Raw genomic sequence first — 22,259 nt, forward strand, 5'->3', positions numbered from 1 at the left:
AGGATCCCTGTCCTGTCACGCTCAGTTTCCTTCATCAGCCAGTCCCCTGCCCCCGCTGGTGCTGCTGCCGCCACATCCACTGATGTTCTTGTTCCCCATTAGGCTTCTAGCCCCCATGGGAATGCTGCTCTCCTGTTGTTGCTGGCTATCCTTGGCGCAGCTGGCCTGTGCTTCTGTTGTCCCGGTCTTTCAGCTTCTAGCCCACGATGCGGATTCTGCTTCTCATCCTCCTCTCTGTCATCTCCCTCATACAATAGACTAGGCCCGTTTTTCCTTTTTGATATTCTGGGCATGCCCGAATGGCTGTACATTTGTTCATCTAATATATTGATGGTGGAATTCCCACCATTTCTCTTTTAAAAAAAATAAATAAATAAATAAAAATGAACATACATATATATATATATATATATATATATATATATATATATATATATATATATATATATATATATATATATATATATATATATATATATATATAAACAGTGTACATGTGCATCTATGCACATTGAATTCAGGATGTTTGGATGTCCAAAAATATCCAAACCACGGATGTAAATCAGTGGCCTCATGGGACAATCTTAACCGTTCAAATAAATATTGGCTTCAGGCATCTAGGCATGTTATAGGAACACCTGAGAATCTGAATGATGAACATGGTTCATCGATGAGTGAATGGGCCTGATTTTATTTCCAATTATTATAAATGAATAGAGCCAAGAGAATCAAGAGATTGAAACATTATTGATGCAGGACAATTAACCACTTGTTCTAAAAACTCAAACTGATAGATCATGGCAAATTAATTCATTTATCTCATAACCCATGCCTCACATCCCATGGGTTAGGACCTCGACCAAACCTCCCTCGTGGGCTTCACTTCACATGGGTTCCTCTTCACACGAGTCACCTGTCTCACACAAGTGGGGCCCGCCTCACATGAGACCTCCCACTCTAATATCAATTTGATGCAGGATAACCACTAGCTCTTAAAGCTCGAATTGATAGAACATAGCAAATTAATCTCTTTATCTCATAATTCAGGCTCCACATCCCATAGATTAAGACCTCGGCCGAATCTCCCTCATAAGTCCCACTTCACATGGGTTCTATTTCACACGAGCCATCCGCCTCACACGGGCCGCTCACCCCAAATGTGCCCCACATCCTACAAGCCACCCCACTAGAGCCCGACGTGAAAATGCCCCTGCATTAATTATAATCTAAGATATTTTAGCATTGCTCATTTAAGGCAAGACCCAATGTGAAAATGCCCCTACATTAATTATAATATAAGATATTTTAGCATTGCTCATTTAAGGTAAGACCCAATGTGAAAATGCCCCTACATTAATTATAATCTAAGATATTTTAGCATTGCTCATTTAAGGCAAGACCTAGTGTGAAAATGCCCTTGCGTTAATTATAATCTAATGGCTCATGTCATTGGAAGATAACCCCAAATCTATAAAAGAAAGGTTTGGATGTATACTAATGCAATAAGCACAAAAATATTTTAGCTAATAACTCTGTCCAAAGAATTAATAGGCAGGTCCACTCATCAGGTGGGACCTAAGTGCCTCGTACTTACAACGCACTCATTTTAGTACAAAAGATTTCTGGGGCACCCTCCATCCACGGTAGATACTACTTTGTCTAGACTAGTTGCCCATCACACTTTTCACCTATGGTCTCGCTTCATCATAACTGTTAATGCTTCAAGAAAGGCCCACCAGTTCACCACTACACCGTCCAGGATCTTTGACGGTTGTTATGCTGGGCTGAGCCTAGGCCCGAGGCTCCGGAGCACATCCTCCATTGTCTTCACCTCATCATCCGATGGTTCGCCACGTCTGTAGTCATACTGCAAGGATAGAGCATGAATGTGCTGCTTCTTATACAGTTCTGCCTCGCTAGCTTCGTCTCTACACTTGACACTTTCCAAGCCAGTAATTTGAAGTCTTCCTTGAAGATGATTGAAGTGTTTCAGTTCTCCGCATTTACATCCTTCATCGCCACCCCCCACAATGAACTTTGTTAACGTCCGAAGGCCAGTTAGTCTCCCCATACCTTGTGGTAAGTACATCAGCATTGTGCCTTTAAATTCTAGATGTCCCAGGCTAACCATTTTCTTCATACCCTCGGGCAGTTTTGTTAGGTTAGAACAGTCATCGAGTCTCAAGGTCTGTAAACTTCAGCAATTACCCATCCCCTCTAGCAACTTCTCTGTCTGTGTAAGATAAATCAAGATATATCAGGTGTTTCAACTGTCCGATTGAGGCAATTCCTTAATGGTATTGCGAGGCGTCTCGAATGATGAAATGAATCATGTGGCACCTTAAAGATTCTTGCAACGAGTAGCAACATCCGCAGCTTGTGGGCCTTATACAAGATGGCCCAAATGGAAGCCACTTCATCAGCTTCATCATCGACAACAAAAAAAGAATGACGGAGATTGCTTAGGTTCAACGAGGCTTGCTTTCCAATCTCCACCAATGAACAGTCACTTCCTGCAACAGATTGTGCAAGATTATGAACTAAATCATGCATCTTGCAACCGAGTATGTTCTTGTCATCATTGAGTTCTACATCTTGGAGTAACGAGCGTCTTAGTAAATCATCAAAATACAGCCCACCAATTTCCTCAATATCTCTACTTCTGTCGAAGCGGATGAAACCTTGTGCCACCCATAGCTTTACTATCACATTCTTCTCTATCCACCAATCTTTCTTGTCATCGTGCATCTTGCAACCGAGTATGTTCTTGTCATCATCGAGTTATACATCTTGGAGTAACAAGCATCTTAGTAAATCATCAAAATACAGCCCACCAATTTCCTCAATATCTCTACTTCTGTCGGAGCGGATGAAACCTTGTGCCACCCATAGCTTCACTATCACATTCTTCTCTATCCACCAATCTTTCTTGTCATCGTGCATCTTGCAACCGAGTATGTTCTTGTCATCATCGAGTTCTACATCTTGGAGTAACAAGCATCTTAGTAAATCATCAAAATACAGCCCACCAATTTCCTCAATATCTCTACTTCTGTCGGAGCGGATGAAACCTTGTGCCACCCATAGCTTCACTATCACATTCTTCTCTATCCACCAATCTTTCTTGTCATCGTGCATCTTGCAACCGAGTACGTTCTTGTCATCATCGAGTTCTACATCTTGGAGTAACGAGCATCTTAGTAAATCATCAAAATACAGCCCACCAATTTCCTCAATATCTCTACCTCTGTAGGAGCAGATGAAACCTTGTGCCACCCATAACTTCACTATCACATTCTTCTCTATCCACCAATCTCTCAGGAAGATGAAGAAATATGCAAAGCAGTGCTTCGGAGCTGGAGGCAAGTCATGGTAGCTTAGCAACAAAGCTGGTAAAATGCCTCTTAAGACATCACCTGAGCTCCATATCTCACTTCCCAATACTACCTCCCATTGGCTTCAAGCACATGGCACTCCCTATTGTCTTTGCTGCAAGAGGCACCCCTCCACACTTCCTTACCATTTCCCTACGAGTGGTAATAGTGATTCAACTCTCTACTACACCAGCTAGGAATGAAAGTTTCAATTTGTCCCACTTCTCACCATCTTCACCCCAAATATCATCAAGCACAAGCAAGAATCGCTTCACTTGCAATGTTTCATGGAGGCGAAGTTGCAAATAATCCAAATCTAATTTTCCACCCTTAGACTCAGGCCCCTTGACTTTCTCATTGTAGGCGATCTGAGCAAGATTGGTCTTTCCGAAGCCTCCCATACCAACGGTAGAAATGACGAAGGGCACCTCATTTAGCTCTCCACTAATCTCCCTCAGCAACAAGTTTAGGACTTCATTTTTATCTTCTTCTCTGCCGACAATTGACGATCGGTCGAGTAAGAAGCCTGTCTTTCCCTCTCTGATCTCGCCCCGCCTAACTTCACTAAGACCCAACTGACTCCTCTCTTCAGCAATATAAGCTAATCTTTCCCGTGCCTCCTTTATCCTATACCCAATTTTCTGGCGTAACACGACATGATTGAAGCAAGTAACAGGCGAGAGGAAACTTCTTACCTTATTCTTACTGAAACAGGACCCATCAGCTTCATTAGGTGCATGTGATTTGAGAGCTTCCATCATCCACTCATCTAGTATATCGTCTGCATCGAAAGCCAAGCCTCTCAGCTTCTCCAACCAGATCTTCACCGCTTCATCTTTCGATCGCTGAATTTCGGCCACAGCTTGGATGAAGGTGACTGTTCTGGAAAGCCTTTCGATCTCGTCGGTGACACCGACCAACGAAGCTACCTCATCTCCAAGAATTCTATCCAATTTCTCTAACGCCAACGAGGCCAACGATTCAGCCATTTTTTTGCCCTCTTTCTTTCTTCGTTTGGCAATTGGAAGAAGAGAGGAATTTTATGTGTGAGAGAGTTCTGGAAGGCTTACAAGTGGGGTGTGAGTCAAAGAATGCTAGGGTTTTTAGCTTGGACAATTGGGAAACGGATTGGCTACTCCTGTGGTCGGTGCTCTGTGGGACACACCGTGATGTATGTGTTTCATCCATGCCGTCCATCTATTTTTATAGATCATTTTAGGATGTTAGACACGAAATAAGCTTATCCAAATCTCAAGTGTACCACATTATAGGAAACAGTGTTTGATGAACGTCGACCATTAAAAACGTTTTGGGCCCATAAAATTTTTGGATCAAGATGATCTTTGTATTTTTATTTTTTTTGCTTTCATCTAGGTCTGTACGACCTAATCAACAGATTGGATGTCAAATAAACAGTAGAGTTAGCCTTAGGAGGATTTTAATGGTGGATATCCAATCACTATTGTTTTACTGTGGTGTGGTCCACCTGAGATTTATATCCATCTCAATTTTGGATTACATCCTAAAATGATCTTTAAAAATGAATGAACGGCATGGACGAAACACATACATCATGGTGGGTCCCACAGAGTACCGACTATCAGCCACCGGGCTAGTGGCACGGGCAGTAGCCAATCCGTTTCCAGTTGTCGGTGCTATGTGGACCCCAATATGATGTATGTGTCTCATCCATGCCTTCCATCCATTTTTTCCAGATAATTTTATGGTATGAACTCAAAACTGAGATAGTTCAAAATCAAAATCTCAAATGTGCTGATTGAAATCTCACCATTAAAAACTTGTTGGGACTACAAAAGTTTTAGATAAGTTGATATTTGTTTTTTTGTTTTTTTGCCTTCATCCAAATATGTATGACGTAATCTACAGGTTAGATGTCAAATAAACAATACAGTAGACCCTAGGAGGTTTTTAATGGTAGATGTTCAATCACTACTATTTTCCCATGATGTGGTCCACCTGAGATTTTTTTTTCTGCCTCACTTTTCGGATAAGTTATTACAAGGATGTGTAAAAATGAATGGACGGTATGGATAAAACACGTAAATAATGGTGGGCCCACATAGCACCAACCACTGACCACCTGTCTAGTGGCAGCGTCACTAGCCAAACCGCGTCTGGACAATTGGGTCATGAAGCCTGGTGAGCAGGACTATTGGTCTGCCAATGGTGCAGATTGCTAAGAATATAGTGTAGGTTGCTTTCGAACAATACGAAAGAGTTTGGATCATGGTCCACCCGCAGCATGACTCAACAGACCAACGGTTATTGGGCTAAGCACTCCTTTTATCAGGAAATCGTATACATCCCATCCCGGCCCTTGCCTGCCAGGATGGACTCGGTGGAGATAGGGGCTCCATGGGGTCCACTATAATGTATGGGTTTTATCCACACTGACAATCCATTTTGTCATATCGTTTTAAGGTAAAAGCTCAAAATGAAGCAGATCCGTGGCTCAAGTGGACCACACAGTGGGGATTGAATGCTCACCATTAAAAACTTTTTGGGATCCGTAGAAGTTTTGATCAAGCTGATATTTGTGATTTCCCTTCATCCAGGTCTACGTGACCTTATGAACAGGTTGGATGGCAAATAAACATCATGGTGGGCCATAGGAAAGTTTCAACGGTGGGTGTCATATCACATATGATTCCTGTGGCGTGGTCCAGTTGATTGTTGGATCTGCCTTATTTTTTTTAGCTCCAACACTAAAATGATCTGAAAAATGAATAGACAGCATGGATAAAAAAGCGTAGATTACAGTGGGCCCTGGGAAGGTTTCACGGTGGGCTTCATAATCATCACTGCTTCGTGTGGTATGGTACAGATGAGCCTTGAATCTGCCGTATTTTTTGGGCTCATTCCCTAAGGGCCCGTTTGGCAGGGCGGATTGGAAGGGATTGGATGGTATTAGAAGGGATTGGAAGTTAAATCCTAAGATTGGCTGAGCGTGCCAAAAAGACTAGGTGATCTGACCCTGGGATATAGCAATCTTCATTACTTTTAAATCCCATCTAATCCACCCTAATCCATTCAAATTTGCCTGGGATGTGTTTGGTTTGAGGGATTGGAAGGGATGGGAAGGTTTAATCCCGGGATTGGCTGGGCGTGCCAAACAGACTCGATATAGCAATCCCATGGATCTTAAGACAATCCACTGACAACACCATCATTACCTTGAAATCCATGCCATCCACCCTAATACCATTCAATCCCTCGAACGGGATTGCTATATCGAGTCTGTTTAGCATGCCCGGCCAATCCCGGGATTAAATATTCTCATCCCTTTCAATCCTTCGAATCAAACACATCCTAGGCAAATTTGAACGTGAATGGGATTGAAAGGTAATGATGGTGTTGTCAGTGGATTGTCTTAAGATCCATGGGATTGCTATATCCCGTGGTCTATTTGGCACGCCCGGCCAATCCTGGGATTTAACCCTTCCAATCCGCCGGCCAAACAGGCCCTAAATGGATTTGGAAAAATAAATGGACAGCGTGGATTTTTTTTAAAAAGACATACATCACGGTGGCCCCTTGGAGCCCCTGGTCCAGGCAGGGCAAGGAGGCTGCTTACTCCTGTATGATGTGATAGAAGAGGTATCACATGCCAAGTGGGCGGCTACTTTTTCCAAAAGATATCAGACGCAAGGAATCTCGTGACCCAACGCAGCACGAAAATATCAACTTTTCATGCATTCACACTTACCAGCCCACCGCGTGGATACCGATTTCCTGCGAAAGCCTTTCGCACCTAGTTACAGAGACGTATGCTAGAAATCCACCCGTTCATCCGCTTTGAGATCTATCTTAGGACATCAGACGAAAAATGAAATGGATCCAAAACTTAAGTGGGTCACACGAGAGTAAATAGTGGGGATTTAGTTTGAATCGTTGAAACATCTTGGGGCTATAAAATTCGTTTCAAGACAATTTTATTTTTCTTTGTTATTTTCACCGTTTGGATGGCATATTAACATCAGAATAGAGCCCACGAAGGTTTCAACGGTAAGAATTTCTTTCCTTTCCCTCTCGTGTGAACCACTTGAGTTTTGTCAGATTTCCTAAAATGAGCACTCAAAACGGATGAAGGGGTGAATTTCTCACAAACATCTCTGTGCCCCCACCAGCATCATTGCGCAAGAACGTCCTGCTAATGGCTTTAGCAGGAAATCCGCCTCTCACCTTTCGTGGCTGTTTCCCCAACCGTGTGGGGCCCACCTTGATTTTTTATTTTTTATTTTTTATTTTGTATATCCAGGCCGTTCGTCTGTTTTTCGATCTGCTTAATTAATGGGGCCACGTCCTAAATTGGACCGGAGAAACAGACGACGGGTGGATATGCAACACATCATCAAGGCGGACCCCACAGTGAGGGTGGTAACAGCTAATCCGCTTCTGTTTATACGAGTGAACACGTTGGCCCACCAAAGCTTAAAAATTTGACGCTTGAAACTAAAATGGATAGTCGGTCCACTGGATTGTCCTACTGTATTACTTTAGTCATGTTGCATTTGCACCAGCTCCATTATATGAATGCCACCGGCTTTCTAGAGAGTCTTTCATAAGTTTCGTAGCAGTAGATATAATCCCCCACCTTTGGTTTTTAGCCATACTCCCTGCAATGTTCACCAAGCGAGGGCACCTAGAGCTGTACACGAGTTGAACCGAGTCGAGCACACCTCAGCTCAAACTTGGCTCGGCTTGGTCCTCGAGCCTGACTAGCCAGCTTGACTCGGTTCAGGCAGCAGCTCGGGCTGGTTCGAGCCGAGTTCAAGCCTATGCGGCATTTTCTCAAACACATGAAGTGTGCCTTCAGTTTCTCATAAGTATGTCAAAGAGCAGCACCAGTTTACAAGTATTTCATCAAACACACGGTGCGCAGCATTAAAATCAAGATGCAAGGGTATTTGTTTCATATCCATACCTTCCTCGCCACCGGCCAACACTTTGTTGAGTCATCTCATCAGACACTTGGTGAGCAATATCAATGTCAAAACAACCAAGTTACCTTCCTCACCACCAACCGACACTCCATTGAGTCATTTCATCAAACACTTGGTGAGCAATATCAATGTCAAACAACCAAGTTACCTTCCTCACCATCAACCGACACTCCATTGAGTCATTTCATCAAACACTTGGTGAGCAACATCAATATCAAAACAATCGAGTCACCGAACCAGTTCGATTCAAGTTGAAGTTCGATCCGAGTCGATTCGAGCTCGGACAAGGTCAAACTCGGCTCAAAAAAATTTCAAGCTCTAAATATTAACTCGACTCGGCTCGAACTCAATTTCGAATCAAGCTTTTTCGAGTCAATTCGAGTGAGTTAACCGAGCTAACTCGGTTCGTGTACAGCTCCAAGGACACCCAAGCCAGCCTTCCTCAATCATGCCCTGGTCAGGTTAGGGGGTCCCTACACTCAGCCAGTCTACTACCAAGGCAGGAACCCGACTCTCTATATTAGTCAACCACAATCTAATTCACCCCTTGTTTATCTTCTAAGGGAGGGACCTTCTCTGGTCACAATGTTGCACGTGCGAGTAAAATCAGGGCCGAGCTTCAATCAACCAGTCATGCTCTAAGAAAGGAGCCCTTTCCCTCAATTGAGCCAGGTCCAGCCAGCCTCTTGTGTTACAAGGAAGGGTTCCACCGGTTTACCCAACTTCACCTGATCATTTTGGGCTCATGCCCTAATATAAGCTCGCAAATTGGGTGGATAAAACACATACATCATGGTGGGACTCACAGCTTTTTCAGCACTGACTAGTACTACCAAATCGGAGTCCATCCAGATCTGTGTGACCTTATCAACAGGTTGGATGGCAAGTAAACATTACGTTGGACCTCACGAAGTTTTTAATGGTGGACGTTTCAATGACCACTTTTTCCTGCAGAGTGATCCACCTGAGAATTGTATCTGCTTCATTTTTAAAAAAAAATAATGGCCTAAAATGATTTTTTATTTTTAATCATGCCCTATAATGAGCTGGTAAAACGGATGGATGGATGGATATTTACCACATTCATCAAGGTGGGCCCCATGATCAGGGCCTCAACCACAAAGATATTACCCCTATCTCACCTAACCCACCCCCTAAAAAAATTGTACGCTTGGCATAGATTAACTAATTCAAAAGTAACCAATTAAATTATGAGATCCATTATTGCTAAGTCAGTCTAAAATCAAATTGATTGAATTATTTTAACCATTGATTTCCAGACGCTTGTTTTTTTAAAATAGGATCATTGAATATTTTTCATTCTTTACTTTCTAATAAATATCGATCAATTTGAGGCCAATTATATCAATGGAACAAGTGCTAATAAATTGCATGAATTTGAGGTTGTTCCGAGCATTGAGTGGTCCCTCAAATCAGTAACACTATTTCATCCAAATTTAATTTTAAATTTTTCTTAAAATTTATCAGGTGAAATGATGTTAAATTGTTAGGAATATGCATTGGTGGAATGGGTGTCATAGCTTGCATGAATTTGGGGGCACTTGAGTGGCCCCCCAAGTTGACGAGACTATTCATTCGATATATATATATATATATATATATATATATATATATATATATATATATATATATATATATATATATAGGAATATGCATTGGTGGAATGGGTGTCATAGCTTGCATGAATTTGGGGGCACTTGAGTGGGCCTCCAAGTTGACGAGACTATTCATTCGAGATATATATATATATATATATATATATATATATATATATATATAGGAATATGAATTGGCGGAATGGGTGTCATTAGCTTGCATGAATTTGGGGGCACTTGAGTGACCCCCCAAGTTGACGAGACTATTCATTCGATATATATATATATATATAATATGATGCAAATGCTTAGGGATATGCATTAGTGCGACAAATACCATAAATTACATGAATTTTGACACTATTTGGGGCATTCAAATGGCCTCATAAATCAATGACATTATTCATCCGAATTCAATTTCATTTTTTTCTTAAAATTTTCAACGTGAGATATTTTGATACTACATTCATTCTAATATATTTAACATTTATGTTAGATGGATAGAAAATTAAATATAAGAGTTTTGCAGCCAATCCCAGGTTATCAAGTTCATAAATTTATTAGACAACACGATACAGTACTCACACTAAACAGTGGACTGTTACGCCACCATAAACATGTTCAAAACGTAAATTGAATACATATTTAAATTATTTGGAATTTTCTGGATAATATATTTTTAGATTTTTTTTTGCAAAGAAAAAAAATCGACCAATACATGGGGCACTTGTCTATTGTAATCAACCTGTGTAACAAACTATTAAATAGCACTGGATGATAATCAACCTAAATAGTAATCAACCCATGTAATAGTCCATTACATGGCGCCTGTGAGAGTTTTGTGATCTCATAGCTGGTCCTAAGCCCGGATAAAGAAGAATTACATCAGGTTGGCGGCCAACTTCAAATTTATGCCATAACTTCCATCATGAATTTGAAAAATATGAAATTTTGGAACATGATTCATGTAGCTAACCCCAATTAATTCGGATAAGGCTTAGATGATGATAATGATGACAACAAGTGTTTCACTCATTGTTATAGAACTAGGTAAGTTGACTAGGGATTCAACCAATATTTTTCTTTTTTCTCTTTCTTTTCTCTTTTTTTTTTTAATTGTCTAGAAAACTAAGTCAATGGATGCTATCCTAAATGAATATCAGCTAGGTTTTTTAGTTTTGCATCAACTTGGTCAATATCAGCTGGGTTTTTGACTTTTGCATTGACTTGGCAGATCCACTGAGTCGCGAAAACTCACCTAAGTCAATGTGCAGAATTTCTAGAAGTAAGAGCAACATTTTTTCAATTAGCTAGATCGTGGGTCCATGAGTTTTTTTTTTTTTTTCTTAGTTGTCTTTCTAATATTTCCTTTTTAATATCAATTATTTATCCATTAATATCTTGAGTTAAAATTTATGCTTATTTTTTTCCAAATCATTAACTTCTTTGCTCCAAGCCCACAACCCTTCTTTCTCACAACATTCAAAGTTATATCGGAGGTAAAAAGAATTCGAACATAAAATTTAGATTCAATACAAAATTTGCAATTTACAAAATTACCTAAAAATTAACTTGCAAATACCTAGGTATTTAGTGTTCATTTCTGTGTTTATTTTTAAAATTCTGCAATAACCTAGTAATATGGAGCTTTCTTTCACAACCAATAAATCAACAAAGAAGGTATCTGGTTCGAGCCTAGTTGCCTATGAACAAGAGCACAAGAAGGATTTTTTCAGTTTGCATCATAACTGGGGTTGTTCAATGTAAATTGAAATTGATCCTTCTTGTGCCTACCTGACAATGGAATACCATACTCCCCAACGAACAGAGTTGGTAAATGGAAGCACAAAGATTACGGAATTAGCTTTTGATAGATTTTTTATGAGTTGTAAGGTATCAACTTTTCTGTGGATAATAGCAATTTGTTGTATGCATTATTCAACAGACACCAAGTACCACTCTTCCTGCCATATCTTCACTTCAGAAGTTATTTGACTCAAATGATGCACATTTTACAAACTAACGAGCATTCCTATGCATATGTCATTTTTTCTACATGAGAAAATAAAATTTCAGCCAAAGATTTCCATGTATTTTGGGCTAAAAAATGATATATAGCCAACCCTGTTTTGTTGCTATTATCCATATAGCGGCATATTATATTCTCATGGGATTTTGTTTTCCCCATTATTTCGTACCAAGTTTCAATCTTCATAGCACACTATACACCACCTCCTGTGGAATCATCTCCCAACTTCATTCATGTTCACAGTAGACAACAGTTTACTTACATCCTAACAGTCAGATTTCTTATCTAGAAAAACATATGTTGCTCTATCATGTTGTTTTCATGTATAATTTTACCACCATTTTGTTTTATTGCATATCTTTTAGTACCACACTGGTTATAGCACACGTTATGTTACTTAGGTTGAACATTTCAATCATTAGAAGCCTTATGCTTAGGGCTAGCAATGAGTTGGGTTGTCTCATGAGTCAGACAATCTATTCCACTTAAATGATACTCCCACTCTTAAAATTTTGCTAAAAATATATTAGACTTGGTCAACTCGACAAAACTAGGCCGAGCCACCATGTCCACTCTTAGGAGTGTTGACTCATTGGTCGACTGAGCCAAGTGCAGATTCCTGGTTTTCGAAGAATGGTTTTCTAGTTACCGACTTGATGAAGTCGCCAACTAGAGGCTTCCCAAATACCGCAACTTCCTAATTCATAAATTAGGCAAAGCAAACATCGTGTTGTTGTTGCTATTGATGTTGGTGGTGGTGATGGTGGCGGCGGTTTTCTGTTGGTGTTGGTGTTGTGTTGTTGTAAGTTCCCACTAACCGCAATTCAAAACAAGATTGTCAAACACCAGAATTATCATTCTAAAAGAATAATATTAAAGGTCCGCTCTCTTTTGGGCCAAATGAGGAGAAAATGCACAAGAACTTTATGTAATCCTCTCACACTTCAACACTCTCTTTCTTAAAATTGATATAACAGGAGAAAAACAAAGCATTCTAATGAAGAAATGCTACCCTCCTTACCATTTTCAAAGGAATATGAACATAACACAACGATCTCGAAAGCATTTCTTAGTGCCTTTTCTTCAATCAACGTCATTCTTTGAGGTAAATAGCTTACCTCTCCAGCTTGCTGAGCAGTGCCTCCATTGGAGGCAGTTCCTTTACAATTTGTTGCCAGTCAGGCATGCCCTGTATGAGAGAAATGGGTATCGGTGATAGAACAAGAAAACGATGAAATGGAAATGGAACTTTTTTTCTCTTTTTTTTTTCTCTGTCATTGAAAATTTGTTAAACAGAAGAGAGAGAGAGAGAGAGAGAGAGAGAGAGAGGTTGCCACAGCAGAGTTTCACAGCTTGAGGGCTTCTTCAAGCATAGTAGACCATGTGGTACTCAACTCACAACTCCTTCGTGGATGAATCAACCAACCATGCAAATGTAGCTAAGCCACTTGGTATAGAAGAGAGCACACAAGATATGAATAGAAGTAAAGAATTGTTTTGTTATTTAAGAGCGCCAAAGCTTATAACTTTCTGAGGTGTGTTTCAAATGAAGACCACCTCCTTAAATAGACTAAGAATCTTCTAACTACTTTACATGGATGGCTAGGATGGTGCCATGTGGTGATCATCCAATGGCCAGAAATACTCTAGAACTCTTCTAGACTATTCTACACTACTCTCTTTACAAGAGAACTCTACGTGCATAGCTTCCAGTCTTGGTATCATTTGTTCTATTATATGTACTCTTTACCAGAGAACTCTATAGCTTCCAGTCTTGGTGCCATCTGTTCTATTATTTGTATAAACTGAGGTCGTAAAGACATCTCCCTCCCTCCCTCATTCTATTACTTGCATAAGCCCATGTTACAAAGCCATCTCTATTACTCCCTCCCTCTCTCCTTTACTTGCTTTCGCATTTGTATATTTATCGTTTCTACTGCTCGAGGTATCCGAGTGTGTTGACAATATAAAACACAACATCTCACAGTTTGTGTGTTGCATTAGAATGCCCCTGGTCAAGAGTATGTTCCCTTGTCGCCTAGGATTCCCCGACATTATTGATCTCTTGGAATCATGAGCTAAAATTTAAAGTTCGATTTATATATATATATATATATATATATATATATATATTTTGCACACGCACACACACTCACGCTAGTGGAATTTCACCACCTATGGGTACTCGAACCCTTGACTGGGCGTTGAAACTCCTAAGAGCCTACCACCTGAGAAAGAGTAAGGACCCTGATTTTTGGGTGTTTGGCTATGTTGGGTCATTTTGGGAAGGAGATGTTCTGGTTCTGTTTTATTTGGGTCCTTTTAGAAGGTTGAACTTGATATCGATTTAACTTCGAGTTGGGGGGGGTGAGGACAGCCTCGCTTCCTCGTCGCTTGTTTCTGGCAACATTCAGGTGGCTTGGTAAGCAAGCTACCTTCAGAATCGATTGGATTTTTAGGATTTTTAATGAAAGTGCAATTCAGTTTGTAGTCTACTTTTGATAATCAACACTATGAGGTCTTGAGTTGGACAAACCATATTTGATCGTGTGTTTTGTGGATGCCTTCTTAGAATGAAGTATTCGAAAATTCTGTCATGACTCATGAATATCAGTGGAATGGATCAAAGAAACTATACTTCTGCAAAGCACGCAACAAGAGCATGATTCATTTTAAAAATTAACTTTCCCATGTACCTGATGTGATGCTTTAACATTTGATTTTACTAAAGCAGCTAAGCATTTCGATGAACTCTATTTTGTGGATTACCTTTCCTGATCTTCGAGCACGGCCATCAAGGCGCAATATTATGTACACATCCTCACCTGGAGTAACGCCTTCAGACTTTTGTTGATCACGTATCCATCTGAAAGATGAGGAAAAATCAGAACCTATGAAATTCTATGATGTAATCTAGAGCATGAGGCAAAAAAAGAGATGTGAATCATAACAAAAAATAAACCTTGCCTATTTTTCAGAACCTATTTGATGCTAGTAGCACCCTTTGCTTATGTCTTGTTCCAGAAGTTCCACCATAAACATCACACATGTCCAGGGCAACTGGAACCATTGACTTAATGGACAAAATCACGATGATTTAACAATTCCAGTCATAGGAATCAGTGTAATTTTCACTCATTGAATATGAACTATAGCTCACTTTATTGTTTGACTTTCTTTCAAGTGTCTGTTGTCTTGCTGCTAATGCAACAGCTAAGATAGTCCGATGGTTGTGATTTCCAAGATTTAATCCCATCACATGGTAACTACCGATCAATGGTTCCTACCTCCTTAGAAGCATGGTTAAAAGATTTGGTGACTCAGACCAACTTGTCTGATCTCGAGTCAAGTCGGGACTCGCCAGGCAGGGGTGACTTGTCAGGGTGGCCGGTCGCATTGAACCGAATCGGGTCCATCCGAGTCAAAGTCGACTGGGACGACTTGCATGGGACCTCATCAGAGTTTTAAACCGTGCCTGGGAGTGTGTCACATGTATGATGGAAGTACTAGAGCTGAGCACGGCTTCATCTTGGAAGAGGCTTGCAAGCCTCCCTAGCAAACCTCTTATAATAATAAACAATAAAAGACAACAGAGAAACATACATATTGAGGCAGTGAAGGATCATAACAGAGACAAATATAGTAACCATCTAAAAATGCATGTGGCTGAGGTAAAACAGCACATGACCTTTCCCATTCATTAGGCGATACAATCTCGGCCTTAAACCGCATCTCTGCTTTCAAGCGTGACTTTGCAGTTATGGACTGAGTTCGCTTCTCAAAATCTTCCTACCAAGATGCCATTACAGAGAGTGTCAACAAATGAACATAACTTTTCAATGTCTCAAGCATGATAACAATACAATCACAAGTAATGGCATGTCAACTCGTGGGCATTCATGGATTCTGATATGTAAGAGCTTATAGAATAATTAAATGTTGAAAAAAGCTGCTCGCATGAATGCAACAAGAAGTGGCTCTATGAAAACAAAGGCATAGGAAGAGTTGAGTTCTTTTGTTCATCTAAGGAGAATCCCTTCTTGTAGTTTACATTAGTATATCCATATTATATATAAAGAAACAAAAAATAATAATACAGTCGAGTAGATTTGCCAGGTTGACATGGTGGAAGTGAGGAAAACAAGCATGCAATGAAAGAAGGGAATAGGCAATGCCATTTGAGTAAGACTGTCAGAAAACCAAAATAAAAGAACAGATGCAGGCAAAGGATAAGTATTAGACACTTAGATAAAAACAATATTGCAATTGGTTGGACTAAGGGTAGCTTAAAGCTTTCAGGATGGTGGTTCATCATGCTGCTTCTATGCTGAGTACTCCATTTCAATGGAATGTTGCAAGATTTCTTATGCAGCATTCAGATGGCAGGATAACAATTTCATTATTATGTTGTAAAATGATGAATGAGTGAAGATCTTTAGCATTCTTAGTGAGTTTTCTGCCAAATTCTGCTTCAAGATATTGGCAAAAAAAAACACTAAAAGGTAGATATATGAGATAAGCGTTTCATGCCCAAATCAATGTGTCGGATCTGCAATATAGATTTCACACATCATGGAGAAAAGGCCAATTTGTATCCTAATGAAAGCAAATCATTTGAATAGGCTGAGGCTGGTAAAAGAATTGTAGGATTTAATGAAGAGTGACAAAAAAGAACCGAAGGTCATGACCTGAGCAGAGCTTGTTTAGACAAGACATGGCACTACTCCAAACTTTGTTTGATTTTGTCAAATTTATTTTGTAATACTACAAAACAATATTTTGTTTAGATTCCATCAAGTCCATATAGCATGCGCATGTAAAATATTTAAGGAATATATAACTAGATATTTGATATATCATATGAAAATTATATATCATAAATGTTGAAATGTGGACCCTGTAATCATCATCATATCTCACAAATCCTGTTTCACGAAAAATTCCTAGGGCCCTGTCTATGGTAAGTGAGAAAGCCTGCTTCTCATCACCTTGATAACAAGTCCTTTTACGTCTTCCTCTAATCCTCCTTTCAAGCCCTCAACCCTAATCAAAGTTTCCTTATTGGAGCCATCTTGGTTTTCTGAGAACATTGCCCAACCATCTCATGTGATTCTCCAGTTCTAAACTTAGGGGCCATTTGGTTGCAAGTAAAGTTCTGTTCTGGACAGTCTTCTCTGGGGCAAACAGCCTGTCCTTAGTTTTTTCTCCCCATTTATGCATGGGAACCAAGGCAAATGAGGATTGCTTGTTCCTAATGATAGACTTTTCTAGGACAGCATGTCCAGAAAAAAGGGTGAAAAGGTTGCCTTCCTGTATCAGTGCCTGTTGGAAGATATTCTGTACACATGTGCCATCTGTGCCACTTGTGCAGCATGTGCCATCATCCATCTTCAAACACTCCACAAGTGCTACATGTGCCACTGCCACCATCAATCTTCAACCACCCACATGTGCCATTATGCACATGAGCCTCATGTGTTGCATGCACCAATGTCTATCTTCAAGCTCCCCATGTGCCACATGTGCAACTTTCTATGCTCCTGATTCCATGTCTTTGACAAAGCAGAGTCCAAGACATTTTACCCAACTTTAAAGTAAAAATCTAGGAGAGTGCACCTAAATGCCTATCATTGAGGCATCTTGCCACTTTCCAAGTTAAACTTCAGGGTAAGGGCACCAAAAAGCCCATCCCTGGGGTCCACCCTTGGACAGTCTATGCTTGCTTAGCCCTGCTCTAGGTTGGCATGTTGACTCTCATCCATCTCCATCTAGGATCGATCGGGGAGAGACCATTAAAGGAGGCATCAATTATTCATCCGTTTCATTGCATCAATCAAGAGATCATTCTAGTTGTAGAATTTTTGTGTTTTTATGTAGAAACTTGGTAATATATAGATGGGGATCCTTAGGGTTAATTCATTAAAATCTGGATTTTGAAAATGAAAACTTTTAATTTTCAATGCATTTGAAAAATCCTAACAAACTAAATAGAATACTCGAGTCCAATTAGATATGTATCCAATACCTCATATATTGATCCTGCATCTCAAACCAGGGACTTGGGGCAATCTTCGTAGATGAAACCCTCATTTCACATGGAAGTGATGGTTTTGCAGCACATTTGAGAACCCATCTGAAATCATTGTTTTCAAAACCACCAGATGAAATAGGCACTAAGAAGCCCACCTGTCGAAAACCAATCCAATTGGTTTTCAGCGAGTTGACCAAAAACATTGCTTGGAAGTTGCATCCAAACAAGCCCTCAAGTCAGTTTTGCTTAGTCGGACCAATGCCTGACCCAATTACAACCCCAGACTAAGTTAACATGATTTGTCAGTGACATGCCCTAGTCATGACGTCAAGATGCTTGTCATGTCACTAACTATTATCAGTAGACATGATGAAGTTCAATGGTGATATTTAGTTAGCAACCAACAAGATGACTTTAGTAATCAAAGTAGATGTGTGAAATCTCCACATCTTACCCCAATAGAAGGAAGAGATGCAGCTGCCTTCGCAGGGGCACCAAAGCCTTTCCTCTCCTCAATAGGCGGCTTTCTACCTTCACCCCAGATTACAGGGATGAGAAGAACACCTCGTTTAAGGAGTTCGGTACGGAACCTTTCAGCCTTTTGCATAGCTGCAGAAATGGACTCTTTGCTCCCCGCCAAAATAACCTGATAACATCAATGAGAAGCATGCTATGCATTAAAAAGAAGATAAGATGCCTAAATTCACGAAAGAAATAACGCCGTTCCAACCTATGACTCAGCGGCAGACAGTGTGTGTTTTAACATTGAGGTCATGGGTTTGAACACATGTTACCTTTCAAAAAAAAAAACATCTGAGCAAAAGAGAAACAGTGGTACAAATTGGCTAAGATAACTGCGATAACTGCCAATAGCAATTACTTGGAATTTCCTCAAGTATGAGGGGAAGGCAAGAATACCTCCAAGCCATAATGTGATAAGAGTTATTTGATATGCTGGTAGTGGTAGAGGATGAGAATCCACATGCATGCACACAGTCACGCATATGTGCATGCATGTACATCAATCCAAACTGTCCAAATCATGGGCCCCATGTAGATAGGAAGAAGCTCCAAAATCAGATTGGTTGAAAAATCCTAACTTTGGTTTAAGGGACATTTGTTTGTCGAATTTGGACCATGACCATTTTCATTTTAACCATCTATTTGATGACCACCAATGAGACGGTTATGATCATCGGTTCAGCGTGACTTTGCATTATGACCCACCGACAGTGGGGTTTGAGATTTGACCAGTTTGGATTGTGGTAGATGTATGCCACTTGGAAAATGCATGTGTATCACTTAATTCCTCTGCACAAACCGAGATATAAAAGGGAAGAAACCATGGTACTAACTGGCCTAGCAGTGTCCCGCAGCTGCACTAGTTCAACAATCCGATTGGTCGAAAGACGCAAAGGCAACCGTGACAAAGTTTCATCCCTAGATATCTGTGCAAGTTGTTCCTCCTCTTTCTTGTTGTCCCAGAAAAATAACGCAACAAGAACAATAATACCTGTAGATTGCTGATTCAAAAGCTTAGTCAATTAGATAATTAAATTTTACTACACATCAATGAGTGCTCTAATTGAAGAAAGTGAATTTTGAATCTGTGTATATGACTCTAAACTAGCAAGTAGCATTGATGGGAAGATATGCTTAATTCCAGAGATGGAGGCAAAATAATAATCCATAAAACATTTAAATCAGGTATCCTCTGTTGCTGCTATATTGTACAGAAAGGGCACAAGGGTTGTTCAGTAACACCAAGTACTTAACCTCAACAGTGCATGAGAAATTGTAGGGTCAGACATGTGACACCCATCATTTGATGATCCAAGATGTTTATGGGAAATGCCTAGGAAAATCTTCCAGATCGGAAGACACTAACCCTCTAATCAATGGCATACAAATAAATGGTTAAAGAGAAAATCCAGCAACAGTCCACATTCAATCAAAAACAATAAAAAATATCAAATTGTTGGCTTCCAATTTTGGTAATTCTGGAGGCATCCTCCATCCACAAAAGCAAGGCCCCACACTTGGGGAATCTGATGAAACTGTACATTTGCTGATGCACATGACCCTATAGTCTCTCTAAATATATAGGACCCTACAGTATCTCTAAATATGTATCTCAACTTTCTAAACGAACCAAAAATAGATGGTTAACATCATTTAATTTTTATTCCATCATCTATTTGATTAGTGTGTAGATAGAAAACATTGCAAAAAGACCACTCTATAGCATATATCCGATTTACCTCCAATGTTGATGGCAGCATTTCCAGCAGTCTCCCAGATATCAGGAGCACCTTCACCACCTGTAATCGAACGTATTAGTCTAGGTACAGTAAAGAACGTTGAAATCCCTGCTGCTGCAGAAAACGCCACATAAAAGAATCTCCTAACACCACGAAATGGTGCTTGGACTTCACTAATGAGCTTTAGATCTCTCCTGAAACTGTATCCAATGTCTTCACCACCCAACCTTGCCTGTGAAAGCCAAAACCCTGTGAGTAACAAGATATGAAGCTTAAATTTGAGATTCAGCAGGCAATAAAAAGGAGGAATTCAATACATAAAATTACTTAAGACCCAAAATTTTAACAAAGGAGGGATAAATAAATAACCAGGAACTCTACCAGTTATAAGGAGTGAGTTGGTTCAAGTTGAAGGCTCTAAAAGGGCAAGGGGAAGGCACAAAAGGATGCGGATGGAGGTAGTCAGGAAAAATTAGATGATCTATGGTTTAGCTGTGGATATGGTCCTTGATCAAGTGGAAAGTGGAGAAGGATACATGTAGCCAACCCCAACTAGTTGCGATAAGGCTTAGATGATGACAATGATGATGATATGCGTTTCCTGCATTCCCTTCTTCCCTCGCTTGTGATTTGGGGCACCAAATGCCAGAAAACATTAGTATGCTTACCATGGGCTCCATTTCTTTGCCACCTTAAGCGCCAACTGTAAGCTCAGAAAGACCCGCTCACCATAATTGGGCCGTAAAACCAAAACACTGCCTAATAGTATATCGAACCTCACAGTGCTAAGAGACAAGAACTGCGTTGCCCACTGCTTGAAGAGGGCCGGACCAAATAAATGAATTCTGTATCCTTCCATGCTACACAGCACATTAAAAATGAAATCTACAGGGTAAATGGAAGAAGTGAAGCTATAAACCTCTTCTTGCAACTCCTTGAATTCTGGTGAAGCTCTGAAGGAAGCCAAGTCTGGATCATTAAGAATAGTGCCAAATTTGAGATTATATTCTCGTAATGCAGTCCGCAATGCTTCTGCAGCCTTTTTTGCTTCTCCTCTGCTTAAAAAAATAAAATTTCAAGCATCACATGTCTTTAACAGTTTAAATATTCCATTCAGATTGGTTCTCAGGAAAAGTCCGCATTTGGCATTCATACAGAACCAATCAACCTCAAGAAAAAAAATAAAATTGGTTGCTCGTTCCGGCCCTTTATTTGAAATGAGGAAGCTAAGTATGAGGCATTTCTCATACAAGACAGATGAAAAGAGAACATAAGAATACGGTGCGATTGAAAGTCATGTTGAATCTCATGACCATTCCAGAATCGTATGTTGTAGTGGCAAGAAGAGTGTGCATGATTAAGTTTATTCATGTGCTTCATGCACTAGTGGAAATGGAGATTTATGTAAAAATATTTTGGTAATTCAGGTTTAAGACAAAAGAAAGGTAATTAGGTTTAAGAATCAACCTTTCCTCATTCTTTCAGCCTAGCTTTCTGATGGAGCAAAGAACCACCAAAAGAATTCTTAATAAAACTAGAAGGAAAAAAAGCAAGCATAAGCAATCAGCCCACAGAACTCAGGACTTAGTCACAATGAATGGAAGCAAGCACAAATAAAATTTGTGCCTCGACATCTACAATAAGTCAAATATGGGGTGTAAAATAAGCCAGAAAAGGAACTTCTGATATTAATAAATTTTAATAAAAATTCATGAGGATCTTCAAGGGCAGAAAAGAATGAGGGACTGCAGAAACTTTTATCTTAGTTGCTAGAATTCAATTTGAAAAAATTTAAAAGAAGAAGAAGAAGAAACAGAAAAGACAGGTACTGAGTTTAACAATTCACAGCGGAGAAACAAGAATGGTTGCAAGGAAACAACAGTTAAAATATGGCTGTGCACAATTCTTTTTGTGGGTTTCAGGTTTACTAACTAAAATAAAGGTGGTCCTTTTTTTGCAGTGAACTTTTACACAGGTTATCTGT

General features: G+C 39.9%; 1 protein-coding gene across 3 annotated transcripts in view; it reads right to left on the reverse strand.

Annotated features, from left to right (window-relative positions):
• Positions 1 to 12,818: 12,818 nt before the first annotated feature.
• LOC131224805 (protein LOW PSII ACCUMULATION 1, chloroplastic) overlaps positions 12,819 to 22,259 on the reverse strand; it is a 28,413-nt gene continuing 18,972 nt past the window's right edge. Inside the window, exons 3-9 of one of the 3 annotated variants that reach the window (XM_058220206.1) lie at positions 21,195 to 21,330; positions 20,276 to 20,507; positions 19,370 to 19,527; positions 18,469 to 18,660; positions 15,672 to 15,772; positions 14,753 to 14,849; positions 12,819 to 13,172 (exon numbers count right to left, since the gene is read on the reverse strand). In XM_058220206.1, the coding sequence (XP_058076189.1) occupies positions 13,098 to 13,172; positions 14,753 to 14,849; positions 15,672 to 15,772; positions 18,469 to 18,660; positions 19,370 to 19,527; positions 20,276 to 20,507; positions 21,195 to 21,330 (991 nt within the window). In that variant the 3' untranslated portion in view covers positions 12,819 to 13,097. Of the gene's footprint in view, positions 13,173 to 14,752; positions 14,850 to 15,671; positions 15,773 to 18,468; positions 18,661 to 19,369; positions 19,528 to 20,275; positions 20,508 to 21,194; positions 21,331 to 22,259 lie in introns of those variants that run through there. The other 2 variants (XR_009161185.1, XR_009161184.1) reach the window with 2 other exon arrangements.

Source organism: Magnolia sinica, chromosome 14 (genome assembly GCF_029962835.1).
Source record: "Magnolia sinica isolate HGM2019 chromosome 14, MsV1, whole genome shotgun sequence".
Taxonomy (NCBI): domain Eukaryota; kingdom Viridiplantae; phylum Streptophyta; class Magnoliopsida; order Magnoliales; family Magnoliaceae; genus Magnolia; species Magnolia sinica.